Source organism: Nannospalax galili, unplaced genomic scaffold (assembly GCF_000622305.1).
Source record: "Nannospalax galili isolate Female #2095 unplaced genomic scaffold, S.galili_v1.0 scaffold290, whole genome shotgun sequence".
Classification (NCBI taxonomy): Eukaryota; Metazoa; Chordata; class Mammalia; order Rodentia; family Spalacidae; genus Nannospalax; species Nannospalax galili.
In genome coordinates, this window is record NW_008331486.1 from 1749319 (window position 1) to 1770084 (window position 20766).

Consider the following 20766-nt stretch of genomic DNA (forward strand, 5'->3'; position numbering starts at 1 on the left):
TGTCCTGGAACTCACTATGTAGACCAGGCTGGCCTTGAACTCACAGAGATCCGCCTGCCTCTGCCTCCCAAGTGCTGGGATTAAAGAAAGGCGTGCACCACCATGCCCGGCTCAAGAATATTTTAATCTGGAATAAAATGATTCTCAAAAGACCTTCCACATAGTAGGTGCTATAGATGCAGGCTTATAATTCCAGCACTCCACAAGTGGAAATCCAGCATGGTCTACATAGTGAGTTCAAGGTCATCCAAGGCTACACAACAAGACCCTGCTATCAAAAGAGAGTTTACACAAACTTAAGAGTGCACACATACACCCTGCTGCTTCTAAACAGACAGCACAGTTTAAGTCAACTTTCTTTTTAGATGTCTAATAATATGGAGCATCTACTGTGGCCACAGACTCAGACAAAGCTCCTAGAGAACAATCACAATGAAATGAAAGCTAAAGTTCCAAATCACAAACCTAGCCCTCAATACATTAAGTCAGCAAAGTCTCCATTTTCTTCACAATGTTGCTTATACAGAAATGTGGATAATTATTTAAGGGAAATTTTAAGCAAAGATTTTTTTTTTCTTAAGGCCACTGCCTAACAATTGGGTAGCTGAACAACTCAGCTACCAAAGCACTATGACTAACACATTGCTTTCACAAAATGATCCCAACATCTTCTCAACGTCACTATCCCTCTTTTTAAGAACTGTCCATTGGGCTAATGCGTTAAGAATGCTGCAAGGGGAGTGGACACAGGAAGAAGCTAGTCTGCTGAGTGTCCCTAAAGAACCTGATGCTGCCACTCTCCCAATGCTAAGTGTCTGCCCAGGCAGAGTGCCCGAAGCAGGCTCAGAGAGGCCAGCTGTAATGAGACACTTGTGTTGGAAATGCATTCTGCATGGCCAACACCATCTGATCATGGGATCTGGCAGGCTGATCTCTCTTGCAAGAGCACCCTCTTTTAAGATCTTTGGTCACACAGGTCAGCCTGGGATTCAGCCTGAATTCAGCCTGGGAGTTTCTGCAGTGTGAGAGTGCCAGCTTGGGAGTCTTATGTAAGGTGAGCTTTTGAGCAAGTATACCAATCAGAGTAAACAAATATGGAGCATGGCAAAAAAGAAAGCATTACAAATGTAGGAACAAAGTTTACCAAAAACCTATTCAAAACTATCCAACTTCTGTTTTTCCTTTGTTTAGTTGGCTTTTTGAGGCAGGATCTTATATAACTCAAGTTGGTTTCACTACATAGCCAAGGGATGACCTTGAACTCTTGATCTTCCTGTTCCTGAATCCCAAGTACTGGAATCCTGAATTTCAATTTGCTATTACATCAAAATCAGATACCTAAATGATAAGCACGCGATGTTCACTGCTATCAGCTACAAAAGAGCCCTTGGAGCGTTCTAGAGATTCAATTATAAGTAAATACAACACGATATAATTCAAATCAACCAAAGTGGTTTTACAAAGCTAGATTAATAATTCTAGAGAAAGACTTCGTTGGGGGAGCAAAGAGAACATACACATAACAGCAGTTCAGAAAAAAAGTTATATGTTTTATCTATATGCACACATACACACACACACACACACACACACACACACTCAACTCTACAAAGAGATAAGTATACTAAAATATTAATAATATCTATTACGGAATGGTAATTTTACTCTGTATAATTTTTCAAATTTTTAAAAATTTCTTATATTTTGAGGAACTAATCCTAAAATTTTAAATATAGGGGGCTGGAGAGATGGCTCAGTGGTTAAGAGCATTGGCTACTTTTGCAGAGGATCAGGGTTCAATTTCCAGCACCCACATGGCAGCTAACAACCATCTATAACTCTAGTTCCAGGGTATTGAACATCTTCTTCTGACCTCCATGGGTACTGCATGACACGGGAGCACTTACATACATGCAGGCAATACACTCATACACATAAAATAAACTATTTTTTAAAAAATTAGCTGGATATGGTGGCGCACGCCTTTAATCCCAGCACTCAGGAGGCAGAGGCAAGTGGATCTCTGTGAGTTCAAGGCCAGCCTGGCCTACATAGTGAGTTCCAGGACAGCTGGGGCTACAGGGAGACCCTGTCTCAAAAAGACCAAAAAACAAACAAACAAAAATAGATAAGTAAAATTTTAATGATAAACAGCTAAAACACATACCAGGACAATCTGCCAATATGTACTAAATGCCTAGAGAAAAAAATTAGTATATACATTTTTATTCATGATGAGAATCTAGCATATCACAATAAAGAAAAAAAATGAAAGAATGAAACTCCCACATAAGTTTATAGAACAAAATGTACACTAAATCCTCCAATTAAAGACCTATAAAGTAGTTTCAGTGCTTTTTAGCCCACCTTCTCACAGCAGGGATTTAATCCCTCCAGGGGGATGCAAACAAACTTCAAAGAGATCAGACCCAGACACTAGTACTGCACAATGTAAGGTTTATATCTAAGTTTGCCCAGATACTTTGACACATAGAGATGAAGATCCAAGGAACAAAGGTAGACCCTTTGCAATCATCTAAAATAGCAAAATTAATACCTCAAATAATAACAGAAAAGGGAAACCATATCAAGTATTACTAAACACAAGAAGGCTGTAGAAGGAGACAAAGGTATCTATAGTCAAATGTCAGTTACAGTTTATTCACTGGTAACAGCAAAAACAAATCATACAAATTACCAAAAAGGTAAACAGTGCTACATGTTCATTTTCATACTCATACTGTACAGTCCTTGGAAGGCATTCCCTTCATTATCAGGGTCCTGCTGCAATTTCTAAATAGAGCTGACAAATCACATGTCTCTTCCATGGGCATTATGATATGTTCCTCAGAGCACAGAGTACATAACAGTTACAGTTCTTCACTAATGTACACCTTAAAATTAATTGATAAAAAAAGAAGCTGCCTTTAAAGTTAAGAATATTTCTCAGGAGCCTTCCTCACATGTTCTCTTTCTAATATTACCTGATATTAGGAGGACTGGGAATACCTCCTATTTTATAAACTATGTTTTAAGTAGAGGCATAGTATATCTTAATGATTTGTTTTCCCAACTTATACAAATCATGGATGAGAAGTCATTTCTATAGTTAAACTTTTCCAGATATTAATCAACTTTTAAAAAACTAAAATCTAGCTGGCTGCGACGATGAACACCTTTACCCCAGCACTGTGGAGGACTGTGAAGGAAAAGGCATGCGGATCTCTGTGAGTTCAAGGCCAGCCTGGGGCTACAGGGAGTCCCTGTCTCAAAACAACCAAAAAGAAACAAATAAATAAGGTCTTTGGTAAATTTAATAGGCAAAATCATAAATCTCTTAAAAGAAAATACTTTGGTAGGGCAGGAAAATACTGATTTTTTTTTTTTGGTCTTTTTGAGACAAGGTCTCCCTGTACCGCAGCTGTCCTGGAATACACCTGGATACACCTACGTCTGCCTCCCAAGTGCTGGGATTAAAGGTGTGCACCACCACGCCCGGCTAAAAATATTGATTTTGTACTATATCAAGACTAAGAAGTTGGATCAAACATGCCATAAAAAAATAAAAACAAATCATAAAGTAGAAGAAGATATTTGCGACACATGTACGCAGACAATATCTATAAAATATAATTTATAAACCAACAAGGAAAAGGTTAAAAACTTCACTTAAAAAGTGAGCTAGAGAGACTACTCAGCAGTTATGATCACTTACTGCTCTTGCAGGGGATCCAGTTTGGTTCTAGCACCCACATGGCAGCTCAAAGCTGTCTGTAACAGTTTCAGGGGATTGGACACCCTCTTCTGGCCTTCATAGGCACCAGGCACACATGTGGAGCGCACACATATATTCAGGCAAAACATTCATACATATAACAAAAATCAATAAAATCTTTAAGATTTATAGGTTTGAAAAAGCTCAATTAGCCGGGAGTGGTGGCACACACCTTTAATCCCAGTACTTGGGAAGCAGAGGCAGGCGGATCTCTTTGAGTTCAAGCCCAGCCTGGTCTATACAGTGAGTTCCAGGACAGCTGGGGCTGGACTACAGGGAAACCCTGTCTCAAAAAGACAAAAAAAAACAAAAAAACGGCAGGGAAGTGTGGAGAAGATCCATAGTGTAGCAATGTGCTTGTGGGAGGAGTCACTCTGACCAGCAGCCTAGACAAAATGAAATGTTCCAGGTTCAGTAAAAGGCCCTGTCTTCAGGGAATAAGGTGAAAAGTGATAGAGCAAGACACCCAACATACTCATGTGAGTGCATGGGAGTACACACCCACATTCATGTGCTCACACCTACAAATAAGTTTTTTGATGAGTAAAAGGTATGAACAGGTACTATATACTAAGCTATTCAAAACACCACACTTGATCTCATTGGTCACTCGGAAGATATAAATCAAAACAACTACTGGATTGACGAAAGTGAAATCTAATTATCCCAAGTACTGATAAAGCTATAAAGTGACAGAATCACCAAATACTGCAGGTAGGAATGTAGAGTAGCACAATGAATTATGAAAAAGTTAGTACAACAGTCACCAGGGATGTGATATATCTACGGCAGCATACGTCTACATGCACCAAGATTCATGTGTCAGAAAGATCACAGCAGCAGCACTTACAATAGCCAAAGCTGGCATGAAACTTCAATAGTGATCCCCAGCACCAAATAATAATAACAAAGTTGTGGTACAATTCTATGGACTATCACACAGTAATGAAAATGATTGACTACAGTTAACATACAACATGGAGGACCCTCACAAACATGGTTGAGCAAAAAAGTACCAAAACTACACACAAAATAATTCTATCTATAAAACTCAGAAACAAGAACGATTAAATGATTTTCTTCAGGGAGGCATACATATATAGTAAAACTATGAACACAAGCAAAGGAATGATTATCAGAAAAGGATAATGCCTACTTCTGAAGAAAGGGAGGGAGGGAGCAATAGGGTATAGGCAAGGTAATCTCTAACATTTGTAGACTCCAGCAAGAAGTCCTTCAGACTGTAAGTCTAAATATTTAAGTATTTTAAAGTTATAGATAGCTAGGTATGCTGGTGTATGCTTGTAATCCTAGTACTTGGAAGGTATAGGCAAGAGAATCAGGAGTGCAAGGTCATCCTCAGCTACATCATGAATTTGAGGTCAACCTGGGATACATGAGACCCTATCTCAAAAAATAAAAAGTAATAAATCAAGCTTACTACTATTCAATATATTTTACCTCCTACCATGACAAATACATCTTTATAACTAACTGGAAAGTGAGCTTCACCATGAACCTTTTGGACTCTTAAGAGGTTCATGCAGAAAAGTAGTGCAGAGGGAACACTGGCCACTAACCAACTGCCTGCTGCCCATTCCATATCCCACAATGCAAGGGACCTTGTGTATAAACATGTAAGTACCCTACCGACAAGTCCAGGCTCTTCCTATTTCTATCCCATACTCTACTCCCCATCTAAGTGAATATAGAAGTAGCACAGTCCACCCTCAGGAGAACAAACCCTAGACAAGATACATAAACTCTAGAAAACAAGTTCAGTCCCATTCAGGTAAGGAATGCTAAAACTTTGTGTTCTTCCAAATGGTCTAGGATAAAAGGATTCAAGCTTTTAGCAGCATGCCTTAGAGGCCCAGTGACTCCTTGCCCCATGCAAAGGCACATTGTCAGAGGAGGGGTAACACAGGGTTCCCAAAAGGATAGCATAGGGTAAGGGAAGGGGATCTTTGTTACCAGGATTAGTATTTGGATAAAATAGGGTACACCATGTTATTTCTTAGCCTGGATAGTAATAACATGTTCATTCACTTTATATTATTTGTTAACTCATATAAGTTTTATGTACTTTTTCCACAAATAATGAAAGAAATATCATATGCTTGCTGATAAGATACACTGAGGACACATAAATCACTTTTGAGAGACTTCTACCAAAAATACACAGCCATGAAGACACAGATACAAATCCAATGACACAGCCAGGCGTAGTGGCACATGCCTTTTATCACAGCACTTGGAGGCAGAGGCAGGTGGATCTCTGTGAGTTCAAGGCCAGCCTGGTTTACATAGCAAGTTCCAGGCCATCTGCCCGGGGCTACAGGGAGACCCTGTCTCAAAAAGACCACCCCCCAAAAAAAATCCAGTGACACTCAACAAAAGACCTAGGTTTTTTGTTTTTGTTTTTTAAAACATGTCATTCAAAGGGGAGAGGGGAGCTACAAAATAATTCCAGAATGAAAGAAACTAAACAGACACAAAAATTAATGGGGTCCATGATCTGGTATTCAACACTAAACCAAAAGAGAAAATGTTATAAAGATCATTATTAAGACTTTAATCTCAGCATTTGGGAAGCTGAGGCAGACGTATCTCTGTGAATACAAGGCAGTTGATTAAAGTATGGACACCTGATATTACATCAATGTTAAACTTTCTGATTTCAGGGACTGGAGAGATGGTTCGGCAGTTAAGAGCACTGACGACTCTTGCAGAGGTCCTGAGGAGTTCAGTTGCCAGTACCCACTTTATGACTAACAACCACCCAAAATTCCAGTTCCAGGGGTTCCAATGCCCTCTTCTGGCCTCCACCTGCACTGCATGGCACAGATATACTTATATGCAGACAAAACACTAATACACATAAAATAAAAATAAGTAATTTAAAAATAATTTTGAAATTTCTGATTTCAATACCTAGACTAGGGTTACAAAGAAAACATTCTAATTCTTTGAATACATAACTCTGAGCTAGGCATGGTGGAACATGCCTTTGATCCCAGCACTCGGGAGAGAGACAGGCAGATCTTTGTGAGTTCAAGGCCAACCTGGTCTACATAGCAAGCTCCAGGACAGCTGGGGCTATAGGGAGACCCTGTCTCAAAAATACCAAAAAATATTAAAAAACTAAAAAACAGAATACATAACTCTGAAATATTTAGGGGTAAAGAGTCACATCTGCTACTGGGATGGTGGTACATGCCTTTAATCCCAGCACTTGGGAGGCAGAGGTAGGTGGATCTCTGAGAGTTCCCTTGTCTCCATAGTGAATCCAGGTCAGCTGTGGCTACAGCGAGACCCTGTCTCAAAAAATAGAAAAAAAAAAAAAAAAAAGTCACATCTTCAAAAAGAAAAAAAAAAATTGTATTTGTAATAACACAAATGCAGCAAAACATTTTTAAAAAGCTATAAGCATCAAACTGTCCAAGTAACTTTTTCAAAATATTTTCAGAGTAAAAGTTTTCAAAAAAGCTAATCCTGCTGCCTCTACCTGCTAGGTGCTGGGATTACAGACACACACCACCATACCTAGCTATATAACTTTTAAATACTTAAATTTTAGCTTTGGATAAAAATCTCAGAACACTGAAAAGGAGAAATTAAGCAACTGTAGAAACAAGCAAAGTATTCATCCTTGAATTTATCTATCCGATCACAGCTGTCATCAAATGGATACTGAAGTCAACCAGTGGAGGAGCAGTTACACGCACACCTGATTAACAGATCCAGTACTTGCTTCTAAGTCCAGAGCTTTCCCTGCACACTTAGAGGCATAACTTAACACAGGTATTCACTTAATATTTCAAGAACAGTCATAAATTTGTAATATACTTCACATGGAGGAAAAAATCCTTCATTTTAACAAATACTGGTGAAGCTGTGCAAAGCCTGCAGGTGACATGGAGAGATTCATCAATGTAGGTACTGCCCTAAGAATGCAACTTAGTAGTATGAAGAGAACTTGAAACAAGAATCCTAGGTAGCCCACATAGTAGCTAGCTACAGGACCTTAGTCAGTTATTTTACCTCTCTGAGAGTCTGTTTTCTCATAGATATTATGAGGGTGCCATTCAACTACCTTTTAGGGTTATAGTTAAAGGCTGACAATATAGACGCTGAGCATAATTGACTACTTCAAGTTTCTAGTGCAAGTAAATTCATTCTCCCTAAACACCAAATAGTAAATGCAAATGTCTGGCTGTGTGGACCAAAAGTCCCTGATATTTGGCAAAAGGCACCAAGAAAAAGAACATATGGTTATTTTTCTCATTAACTAAGGATTTTAGGTCAAGAAGTGATGCACACAGCTTCCACAAGATGCCCTAACCTTATATAAGATCTCATTGCCCAAGTATTTCCTTAACTAGTCTCCAATTTTCTTTTACCAACAGAGATTTGCTAAATTAAGTCTATTTCAAGCATCTTTTCAGTTTAGTAGCAAAGAATTCCCTTTCATTATTTTGCACCCTATAGCTTAATTCCAATCCCTGCTCATTAGCAAGGCCACATATTTCACCCAAAATAGCTGACTTCCAGGTATCGATGACAGATGCTAAACAAGACCCAACAACAATGATTAGAACCACACTTCAAGCCTGCTATTAGGCAGTTGATTCAAAACAAACTATTGACTATATTTTTACTTTCCAGTCTTCCTAGGATGATATGGGCATGAAAAAAGAGGAGAGGCACTTAAATGTACTTAAATAAGTTACAGTACTCATCTATTTTCTCATGTGTTCAGTTTCCCATGCAAAAAAAAAAAAAGAAACACATCATGTAATTAAATAAGCAAAGTACCTGAAAGAGTGCCACCTGTCCTAGGATAGGCCACTTCCACATATACTTCAAATGTAGTCTCTGGGTTCGGCCTACAAAGGAAACAAATCATATTACTGACAAGTATTGAGGCAGCATTAAGCAAAACATACTGGGATGATACAAGGCAGATCTTGATTAAAGTCATTAGCTCCACAACTGCATAGCTGTGGAAATGGGCAGCCTGGTTAACTTTTGAGCCACAACCTTCCTAAGGTACAAAACAGTCATCCTGAAAAATTGTTGTGAAACTTAAAAGAAAATGCACAAAAGGGATCTGGACATAATGTCTGGGCAAGTAAGTTAACCATGACTATAGCTTGACAGATGTCATATTTCTGCATTTCACTTCTGGATCTCTAAAGCCATAGGGAAATTCAGATCAAGGCAACATCAGTATAAAATAGCACTCTTGGCCATATTTCTGGCTATGACAAAAATGACTTATTATTTATAGATTTTAAATACAGGAACAAGAGAAGCAATATTTTCTCACTAGAAGGGCATGAAGATGGAACACTAATCTAAATTTAAGAAACTGTTCCCATGAAGGAACCTTTGTCCATACTGGCAATACCAAGCATATGAATGTTCGCTACTATATTCTTTTACCTTTTTATGTCATGAGCATTCAGAATAAATTTATAAACGATCACAGCACTAACAAAATGTTTATAGTTGTTGCTTCTGGGTTATAAAAATATGTGGCTATATTATCTTTTCAAAGCTACAATCTAAAAGAAACTTCGTTCCAACTGGATGAAAATCACTTAGCAGATCATATTATCCTTTCAAACATCTATAACAAAATTCTATTTTAAACCTGATAACAAAGCTCAGAAAAGAAATTTTCTGAGTTGTTTAATAATATCTAAGAGCCTAAATTTAAATCAAAGAAATACTTTGAATTTTCCCAGTAAAGCCTACTTGTCAAAATAATGGTTGTTTATCTCATTTTATCCTCATTGTGATGCTGTAAGGCAGGTTGGGAGGGAGGGGACATTAGCTGATTGGAAAAAAAGGCAACACCAGAATTTATGGATCCTTGCCTTCAAAGTCCATGTTTCATTGACTCCATGATGAACTTTGGTGCTCCAAACTTTCACATCTTCTCCAAACTACTGTACTTTGCAATTGTAAATGGCAGCATTTTTTTTCTTAGTAATATATAAAATGGTTTCATTATATACATAATAGCATCTTAGAGTCAATAAAACAAATCTCTATTTCCTTATCAACAGAAAGAAAAATATTCTGTGATTTGAAAAGTTATTTATCTCTCTTGTGAAAGATCATTTTTTTGCTGCAGAGAAATATAGGCTTTGGCTTATTAGTGCCTTGAGTAGAAAAACTTGATTACTCTAAAATTCAAGGCATTTAAATATACTTTTTTAAATATAGTTACCAAAAATAAGACACTAAATCAGAGCATCTTACTTTTGAAAAAAGTAAACTAAAGTTTTAAGGGCTTTAAAAAGACTCTTGTGCTGGGCTTGGTAGTCCATGCCTTTGGATCCCGGCACTCCAGGGGCAGGCAGATCTCTGTGCATTTAAAGTCAGCCTGGTCTACACAGTGAGTCCCAGGCCAGCTGGGGCTATAAGGAAGACCCTGTCTCAAAAAGACCAAAAAAAAAAAAATCTTGCACTCTTTTTTCCTGCAAGAGAGTACAATATGACCTCCAAAGTTATCACTGTTTGGGACCAAACATTTGTGAAAAAACATCATGTGGAAATACCCCTTTCAGTTAAAGATCTCAAGGTAGGGAGAACATTTGATAAAAGAAAGTAATGCCGGGCGTGGTGGTGCACATCTTTGATCCCAACACTCAGGAGACAGAGGCAGGCGGATCTCTGTGAGTTCAAGGCCAGCCTGGTCTACATAGTGAGTTCCAGGACAGCTGGGGCTACAGGGAGACCCTGTCTCAAAAAGACCAAAAAAAAAAAATGCTTATCTTTCATGAATATAGTATAATCTGAAATACATTAGGAAGATTCCCTCCAAAAACCTAAAAACGCCTTTCTTAAAACTTTTCCAAAAGTCTAAATTTCATCCCAGAATGTCAATCTTCAGGATTAAAACAGCTTTCCAAATACGTTCTGCATGACCCTAGGACCCTGCAGAGGCTCTGCACAGTCCCCATACATTTTACTCAAATTTCCACTTCTTACATTTATTTCTATGAGTTCTTAAAATTGAAATGACAAATGCGAGCATGTGAAAGTGTTCCATACCGAATTTTGAGACAGTTGCACACCAATACGTTAACCTGCATCCCGAGGCCTTCTGTATGGGTCTGCTCTGGGGAAGAACAACCTAACCCTGGTTGTCTTCACTGCCTCTGCTCCTTCTCCTCTCCTTCAACATACTTCAACCAGGTTTCTGAAACTACATGCCACAATAGGCCTCCCTCCAGGTGGCTTCAACACACTGACAGTTCTCTCAGCAGCTGCTGCACAGCTGATCCATTTGCCCAGCTCCTCAAAACACTTCCTTCCTTCCTCTTCCAGGACATGACTCTACTGGTTCTCTGCCTTCCTTACTGGCCACTTCTTTGCTAAATTCTCATGTAAGTTCTCCTGTTCTTGAACTTGGTCAAGACTCCTCCCATCTACACTCATTTCTCAGATGATCTCATTTGGTCTCATGGCTTTAATTAACCTGTAAATCCTAAATATTATCTTCAACCTTGACTTCTTGATTCCAGATTTTTTGAGCCTACCCAACATCCACACTTAGGCATTGAAAAAGCATTTTAACATATACTTTTTTCCCTCCAACTTGCATCTCCAGAACTCTACCATTCAAAACAACAAAACTATTATCTTTGACTCCTCTCTTTTTATGTTGAAATCAACCAGTCAGCAAGTTCTGTTGATTCCACCATCAAAATGAATCCAGAAGATGGGGCTGCAGAGATGGCTCAGCAGTGAGGAGCACCGGCTACTCTTGCAAAGGACCAGGGTTCAGTTCCCAGCACCCACATGGTGACTAACAAAGGTCTGTAACTCCAGGTCCAGGGGGATCCGATATCCTCTTCTGGCCTCTGTGCACTGCTTGACATGGGTACACTTACATACATACAGGCAAAACACTCATACACATAAAATAAGTTAAAAATAAATGTTAATGTATCCAAGAGTTGGGAATGTAACTTAATGGTAGAGTGCCTAGCAATCTACCCCAAGCACACACACACATAAACACCCAGAATCACAGTGCTTCTCAGTCTCAGTACCCCCAATTACCACACTACTCTCCTGAGAGGCATCTTGCTCCTACCCTTTCCTCCCTTGATTACACTTCAATTTTGTATCAAGGAATCCATTAATTCAGATTATGTCAACACTGCTAAAATACTCAAACCACATACTCAAACTTCTCATGCCACTTCTCATGCCACATTCTCATGCCACTTCTCATGACACATTCTCATGCCACATACTCAAACTTCTCATGCCACACACTCAAACTTCTAGCTCTAGAGCTAGATGGTGGTGACAGGTCATTATATGAATGTATCTAATACCATTGAACTGAACACTTAAAAATAGATAAAATGGAAAATTTTGTCGTATGTATTTTGCAACATCCAAAAAAATGGGAGTATTAAAACAACAATAACAACAACAACAAAAAAAAACTCATGGAACCTACAGGATCTGGCCTCTGCCTGTACTCTGGACTTCTTTCTGCCCTTCAAGCACACTGAGCTCATTCCTGTTAGGATCTTTTTTACTGATCTTCACATAGGATGGCTCTTCCTGTCACTCAAAACTGCTTATACTTGGCCTCCTCACAAAGATGGTCGCCATCACCTCTCCATCATCTAAATTTAATTCTCCACATTACACCAATCCCAGTGTTGGTTGTGGTTAGCGTTCCTCTTCTACACAAAAGCTTCTTGCCTCTCATGCCAAGTAGTGCCTTCCCCATACCTAACCAAGTAAATATTAAGGAATAAAGGAAATACAGACTAGCTTTCCTGAAGTCTAAAAGATTTGAATAAATGATATGATCATCCAGTTTCATGAGTCTCAAACTTTAGCATGGATTATAATTATCTAGGGGACTAATCTAAGACAGATTTCTCTCCCCACTTACAGAGTTTCTGAGGCAGAACTCAAACTTAGCATTTCTAAAAAGTAACCAGCTCCTACTGGTGCTATTTGACTTGTGACCACATTTCAGAATCACAAATCTAGTTAAAAGGAATTCTCCCAAATAATATCTCAATAATTCATCCTTTCAACAATGCTTTTGTATGAAAGACATGTTCAAAGAAAACAGGCATTCACAGAAACGATTCTTGCCCGTCCTTGTCTTTCACTACCTAGTACTGCCTCATTCCAGTAAGTAATAAGTAATAAGCCACCTAAGATTCTTGTGCAGTTCAAATAACTGGCAGAGTTCTATCACATGGAGCCAAAGATTATAACAGTCTCTCAAAAAAAAAAAAAAAAAAGATCAAAGCTGACTAAAATGCTAAGAACAAATTGGTCTATAATTATAAGTTATAGTCATGCTTACCCATGATCGTTTACATGTTGCCTTATGGAAGAAGTGGTGACTAATGTTGTGACAAGTTATATAACATAACAAATATACATAAGCTATTTTAAGGGCCAGTGAAACCAATGCAGATGGAAGCATTTTCTATTTCTCTGCAAATCAAAAAATAAATTAGAGAGTGCCTCCTCTAAATACAAACAGCCAAGAAATCCTTACTTAATATTCTCATTAAGCCTGTAAATAATAAAAGTTATAACAATTTCCAGAGGGTCTCTGGGACCACCTTGAGACCGCTTATTCCTCCAACACTCTTCAAGACACTCAATATTTTTAACTACTTGGCTAAAGAAACTGAAAATCCTATTTCTGTCCTATTAACACTCACTGCTAATTTAGAACACGTAATGATGCTGAGAACACCATATTCAGAGCCAATTCTCAATATGGACCCAAGTTTTCCCAGAGCCCTTTATGATACATTTTAACAAATCACCATGGAAATGTCCTGGTTCTGCCATGTTGCCCCATTATTAACTGCCTTAATCTCCTGGACACTCCCTCATCTGAACTCTGCCCACCTGCCAAGCAAGCATGTTCTTTGTCACCCACTACCAACTCCTGTTGTCTTACACCCTGAGATCCGGCCATAAAGAACGACAGAAACACTAATCAAGCTATGGTCCAATTCCAGCAATAGTGTCATTACAATATCACCCTTTGCTATTTATTTCTTCTGTGTGAGGTGTGATCTAAACACTGTTCTTGTATGACTACAGTTAAATCAACTCCCCCAGGTTGTGAGGACCACTGTGGCTCAAGAGAACGCAATAGCCAAAGACAAAGGCAGAAAAGCACCTACTACTTTCCTGTTCTAGGTTCCTCAGCTGCTCCTCCTCAAGCAACATTCATTCTTCCAGCCTTTTTCACCAGAGACCTCAAATTTCAAGCCTCAGCTCAAGCATCCCCTTCCTCCCCAAAGCTTTCTCCACCCTGAAGCACAGTTAAGTGCTACTTCTCTACCCTATACTTCCGGTTCGCCAGGCTCTTAACCAAATTCAATCTCAGTGCAACTGTGGTTGTCTGGGGAGTTTTTAAAAGTCCTGATGCCCAGCCTACACCCTAAACCAATTAATTCAGAATTTCTAAACACTGGCTTTTTTTTAAGCTCCTCATCTTATTCCAAAATGCAGCCAAGGTTGAGAACCACTGGTGTGTCTTGATTAAATAGCTGTCCTCCCCAGCAGACTGGTAGCTCCTTGAGGGCACCAACTGTGTTTTCTCATAACCCGAGTCTGACACCTGGCACAATAAACGTTTCCTGAATGAGTTTTCTTCCAACCTGACAGACAGTTTCCAGCTTCCCTTTCTCTGGCAAGAGGTAATTTACAGAACACAAGCTGCTTTCACCTATTACTCTTTAAAGATGTTTTCCTTTGGAGTCAAAGGTATCAATAAGTTACACCTACTGACAACAGCCCCAGCTCATACACTCAGAAAAATGACAGACACAAACAGCTAAAATGTATTTGAAAGAAGGGACGTCTGCTCAGTTCTTGCTTCTGGGAGAAGGAAGGCTGAGAGGAAGCCAAGAGAGCATTTCTATTCAATATTTCTCTGCTGAACACAATTCTCAGTGATTCACTGGAAGGGGCCTCACTCACTGCTCAGGGCCACGTTCTCAAAATGATTAAGTACCCTCAGCTTGAAGTCATGGAATAGACAAAGGCTTTGACAATATTCAGGCAGCAGGATAGCTTCATGGTTGTTTTTGTGTTCCTTTTTTTTTTTTTCCCCTCAAAGCATCAAGCTATTGATCACTCTGCTGGATCATCAGCTTTCAATTAGGATCTATTTCTTTCCAATTACAACATACTAGAAGATTGGGAAAAAAATTTGACACTAATGCCTCCTAAAATGAAGCTGGGCTGCATTCAGTAACCATGCCACAAGTTTAGGCCCTTTCCTTTCAAGTATACTTTAGAGCTACAGACCTGAAACACACAGTATCAGGACCCTTGTCTCACAGCCTTCACAACTCCATACCAGCTTTGGTACAGTGCTTCTTTACTTAAAAACTTAGATGTGAGGAGACTAAGGTATGTTTGAAAACTCATACCAACTAGCACCGTCTTAACGTTGATAACATGGTCAACAGAGACAGTATACACCTCAGAACTTGCTGGCAAACATCACCTAATAAACATCGATTCTGCTAAGCTAAACAAGAAAAAAGGTAGTGTTAATAGTCCCAACAAGTCCCCATTTGTTTCAGTGGACTCTGAAATTAAAGCCGTTTTTCCAGACTGAAAATGCTGTATCAAAGGGCGCTTTCTATGCCATAACAAGTTAACACCTTCATAGGAGAATGTAGTCATTGTTGAGACTTGTTAAAAGCGATTAACTTAGTTGTGTAATTACACAAACAAGTTGTTTCAAGATGACACTTAACTTTTCATTTCTAATAATGGTCTCAGGATCACATTAATAAAGATACACAGGTATTGCAGAAAAGGAGTTACCAAGTTCTGTCTTCTATGTATCACTGGGGAAAAGATTCTTAAACCACACTGTGTAACCAAGCTGATTAGAGGAGGTTAGTTGCATTCCAAACAGAAACAGCAGCTAGGCATCCCTCAGCACACAGCATTCCCTGTCCATAGAGCATTAATAAAGTCTCTCCTAGGCCAAGCTTCAATGTAAAATCTAGCTTCATCAGCAGTAGAAACAGCATTTTCCAAGACAGTATTTTGTTATCAATAAACACATTTGCCCTTAGAAAATATAAATACTGGGATCAGCAAGATGGCTAGGCAGGTAAAGATGCTTGCCACACAAGCTTGGTGACCTGAGTTCAATCCCTAGAACCCACAAAAAGGTAGAACTGCCTCCACAAAATTGTCCTCTGACCACACATGCTCCATGACATACACACCCACATACATCTTGCAGATACATATAATAGTAGTAATTTCTTTTTAATTTAACATGGGGCTGGAGAGATGGCTTAGCAGTTAAGACCACTTTTTTCAGAGGATCTGGGTTCAGTTCTCAGCACCTACATGGCAGCTAACAAGCATTCATAACTCCAGTTCCAGGGATCCAACACCCTCTTCTGGCCTTCGTGGGCACTGCACACATGTGGTGCACTTACATACATGAGGCAAAATTCATACACATAAAAGTAAATTCATTCATTCATTTTTTTTAAATCTCTTAAAAATTTTAATGTAAAACTTCCCCTTCCCTAATCTGTCCTCTTTTTAACAATTTATTTTATTTTATTTTATTTTATGCATATGCATATGCATGTGTTGCCTGCACGTAGTTAAGTGCACCTGTGTCGTGCAATGCCCACGGAGGTCAGAAGAGGCTCCCCTAGGACTGGAGTTACAGACAGTTGTTAGCTGCCAGGTCTTCTGTAAGAACAACCAGTGCTCTTAACTGCTGAGCCATCTCTCCAGCCCCCTTTTTTAACAATTTAGTTCTAAAATAATGAGGTAGGCAGAGCAAGATGGATGCCCATGGTAACCAGGTGTGGGGAGTACCTGAGCTGGTAAGGAAGGGGTGACCTGGCAAGGGATGTCAGCACATGAGCAGGTGACACATCCATGCTGAGGGGTGGCCTGGCATGAGCTGTACAATCCAAGTGGATAAGGAAGATATCTACTGAGGGAACAGCTTGGCCTGAGGAGTTGGAGCAGGCAGGCCTGGAGTACAGGCAGAATCAAGAGGTTAGATCACTATATAAGGGCAGCTCAACAACAAGGTGTCAGAGTCAAAGAAAATGAGGAACATTCCAAGTATAGGGGCACCTGAATGAATATGGAAGCTCAAACAGGCATGAGATGGCTAGAGGGACGGATGACTTGCTCATCATATCTAGCAGTCAGGGTCAAACTAGGCCAGTGGTAGGGAAAGGGAATAGAGAAAAACCAAAAAAGAGGATTGTGATCCCAAGAAAGCAAGGTGAAAGAAGAGAGCATCCAGTAGGCTGGAGGTGAAGAGGCAGTGTGCCTGATCCGTGCCCATGACAAGAGTAGCAGCACATGGAAGCCTCATTTCTTGCTGCAGCAGTTAACAGCAAGCTGGCAGGACTTCTATAGAATTGGGCCTGAGTTTGGAGATGAATGTGAGCTCAAGGATTACAATATATAGATAAACTATTAGAAAAATGAAATATAAATGACTTTTAACATGCATGTATTTCTTGGCTCTATCTACTGAGGGAGACAGCCTGGGAGGATCAATACCCCAATAGAATGAGCACACTGTGTACCAAAACATTGGCTTCTAAATACAATCTCTCCAAAAGGAATCAGGGCTCCTTAGAAAAATAGCTGAGGAGGCAAAAATACAAGATGAGCTTGGAATATCTTACTGTGCCAGAAAGCAGTGTTCAAAGAATGGTAAGGATATAGAAAAGGACGGGAGCTACCTTGAAAGGGCTTCCACTGATCAAACATGGGGCAAACTGAGCATCAGAATTAATAATCATATCAACAACAGATTCCAACCCACTAAATACAACTGAAAACCATATTGACATAAATATTTTGAAAGTTTAATAAAACAGCAAGTATTGTCACCATTGCAAAGTACCTCCTCACAAAACACTAAATACAAAGAAAGGAGTAATTTTTCAGTGTAGAACTTGGTTGAAAACTCCCCTGAATGAAGTCATCAAGTAATAGCCACTGACATGAGACAAAGTGCTAGGTGAAATGAGAAGAGCACAGGGGCTCCTGTGAAGCCTGTCAGAGACCCAAGCAGAAGGTCCTTCCAAAGGCATCCATCCTGTAGTATTCAAAGTGTCAAGATCCTGAAAACAAAGGAGAGAATGGAGATCTCTTCCCAACTGAAGGAAAGGAAGGAGACAAGACAATTAAATGTAATGTTTGACTCTGATCAGGAGCCTTTGGCTATCAAGGGTGCTACTAGGACAATTACTGAAATTTGAGTGGAGTCTAAGGATAGGTGCAGTAATGATTTTGATGGCTGTGCTGCTGGTATATAGGAGAATGCTGTTGTTTGTAGACAAGCACCTGAAGCACTGGGTGGGGGTGGGGGGGATCACTGCAGCATCTAACTCTAAACTGGTACATTTATTTGTCTTTTAAAAACTTCTATCTACTCTACTGACACTTTTCTGTATATTCTGGTATTTGAAAGGTTTTTTACAGAAAGCATTCATTAACACTAATCTCCCTGACAAGCTTAAAGGATTTTCTCACAGTACAAATATGTGGTTTGATGACTAAACATCACAAGGTTTGGGTTAAAAATTCCAGGTAGATTCCTCACTTACCATGGGATTCAGACAAGCCATTTTACCATTCAGCCTCCTCCCTGTCAAGAGGTAATACCTACCCTGCTCACCAGAAAAGCTCTTTTAAGAATCAAATGTGAGAAAAAAATGAGAAAGTGCTTTGTATACTAAAGGTGCTAAATCAACATAAAAGTTATTTATTTATAAAAAATATATCTTCCGGGTCAGTGAGATGGCTTGGTGGAGGTCCGACAACCTGAGTTAATTCCCAAAACCTCCATAAAAAAGACAGATGCAGTGGTGCACATCTATAATCCCAGCACTCCTAAGAGATGGGAGGCAGAGACAGGAGAATTACCTGGGAGCCATGGGCTATCTAGCCTGAAGTACACAGAAACAACAAGAAACCCTGCTTTAAAACAAGTAGCAGAAGAGAATCGACTCCCAAGACTTATCTTCTGACTTCCACGTGTGTGTCATGGCACGTGTAGTCCCTTTCTCCTCCCTCCCTCCCTCCCTCCCTCCCTCTCTCTCTCTCTTCTCTGTATAGCCTGGTTAGCTATGTAGACTAGGGTGACCTGCGAACTTGCAGTGATCCTCCTGCCTCTGCCTCTGGAGTGCTGGGGCTACCCGTATGCATAACTGTATCTGGCTCATTACAGCTCTGTGCACTTGTTCATGTCCCCCTGTCCCTTTCCTTTTATTTATTGGCCTTTTTTGAGACAGGGTCTCCCTGTAGCCCCAGCTGTCCTCGAACTCACAGAGATCTGCCTGCCCCTGCCACCCAAGTGCTGGGATTAAGGCGTGCGCCACCACAGCCGGCACAAATTGACTTTTAAGAACAGGGATAGACTATGCCACCAGAAAGAAATTCACATTTTTATCAAAACTAAGGAAGAAAAACTCATTCCTCTACAAAGGAAGGAATACTGAACAAGGTAATATAAAGAAAATCAAGAGTCTCTTGATATTCAACTTAAATCCCTCAGTGAGGAATGACATGAATATTTGCATCATAGCACACAGTTAACCGGGGAATCACAGATTTCTGAAGCTGATTGTCAAGGCCTGTCAGGTAATAGGACAGCATTATTTTTCCTATTGTACAGTAAAGGAAAATGAGGCTCAAGAGCAAGCAGAACTCCAAATAAAGCTTGACTTTTCAGATCCTAAAACCTATGCCTTTCTATCATACCATGCTGCCTGCCCTAAACTGCTCAGGATTGTTTAGAGCAGGGATCCTGGGGGAGGCTGGAGGGGTGGCAGGGTGAGGCAGATGCCTCAGGATCTCACAAAAAGCTTCACTACCTTCCAGAAAAATGATCCAAAGTAAAAATTTTTTACTTACTATTTTTAGGGGGTTCACAGAGCTATTTATAGAAATGTACAACAAGAACTACTTGTCTCGCTGACAACTTACACAGTCTCCCTTACTTATCCCTCACATTAAGCCTGTGAGAGGAGGGTGACTACCGTTATTCCAGTTAGTAACAGTGGATACTCTGCACAAGACCAAATAGTTTCTAAACCTTGCTAAGGATTAATCACAACCACATATCAGATATTGTTCTAAACACTTTTCATAAATTAACTCTTAAGACTCAATAATCCTACAAAAGAGCCATCATAATCATTCTCATTTTATAGATGGGGAAACTGAAATACAAGAAAGTTAAGAAAGTTGTCCAAGGTCACTAGCTTATAAAAGACAGAGACTGGAGTCTAGACAGTGTGGCTCCCAGACTCTATACTCTTATTTTTTAAATTAACTTAATGCCTACAATATACATTTGTAGCTATATAGTTGTATTTGTTCTAGTATACATACACCAGAACGCATATACTGTGAGTGTATAGTTCTATGAGTTTAGACAGCTGCATATACTTATGTAATCCCTACACTGTTGTTTTATTTTCAGGAAACTTTTACTTCCTTCAAAAACCACAGTGTCTAGCTACTGTTTTAGAACCTGAGGGCAATTGTAAAAGCCTTCAGAACAGTGACTCAAAGTCCTGAGCATTCATGAACAGTCAGGGCCTCACAAAGAGACTGAGCACCCAGTTCAAGAAGACTCAGGGGCTAGAGAAAAGACTCAGAGGTTGAGCGCTTATGCTTTTCAGAGAATCAGAGTTCAGTTCCCAGCACCCACATTGGGCAGCTTACAACTGCCTGTAACTCCAGTTCCAGGGGATCCAATGCCTTCTTCTAGGATCCACAGATACCTGAAATGTGTACATGCACATGCACACACACACACACACACACACACACACACACACACACACACACAAATTAAAAATGTCTTAAAGCTGGGCGTGGTGGCTCACGCCTTTTTTCCCAGCACTCAGGAGGCAGAGACAGGCAGATCTCTGTGAGTT

The 20766-nt window shown here is 39.7% G+C and overlaps 1 protein-coding gene across 14 annotated transcripts in view; it reads right to left on the bottom strand.

The window, feature by feature from the left end:
• Dennd1a (DENN domain containing 1A) overlaps positions 1–20766 on the bottom strand; it is a 534503-nt gene that overhangs the window by 465169 nt on the left and 48568 nt on the right. For 13 of the 14 annotated variants that reach the window (XM_029559484.1, XM_008824487.2, XM_008824462.3 and 10 more), the window contains exon 2: positions 8594–8664. In XM_029559484.1, the coding sequence (XP_029415344.1) occupies positions 8594–8635 (42 nt within the window). In that variant the 5' untranslated portion in view covers positions 8636–8664. Of the gene's footprint in view, positions 1–8593; positions 8685–20766 lie in introns of those variants that run through there. The other variant, XM_008824479.3, reaches the window with a different exon arrangement.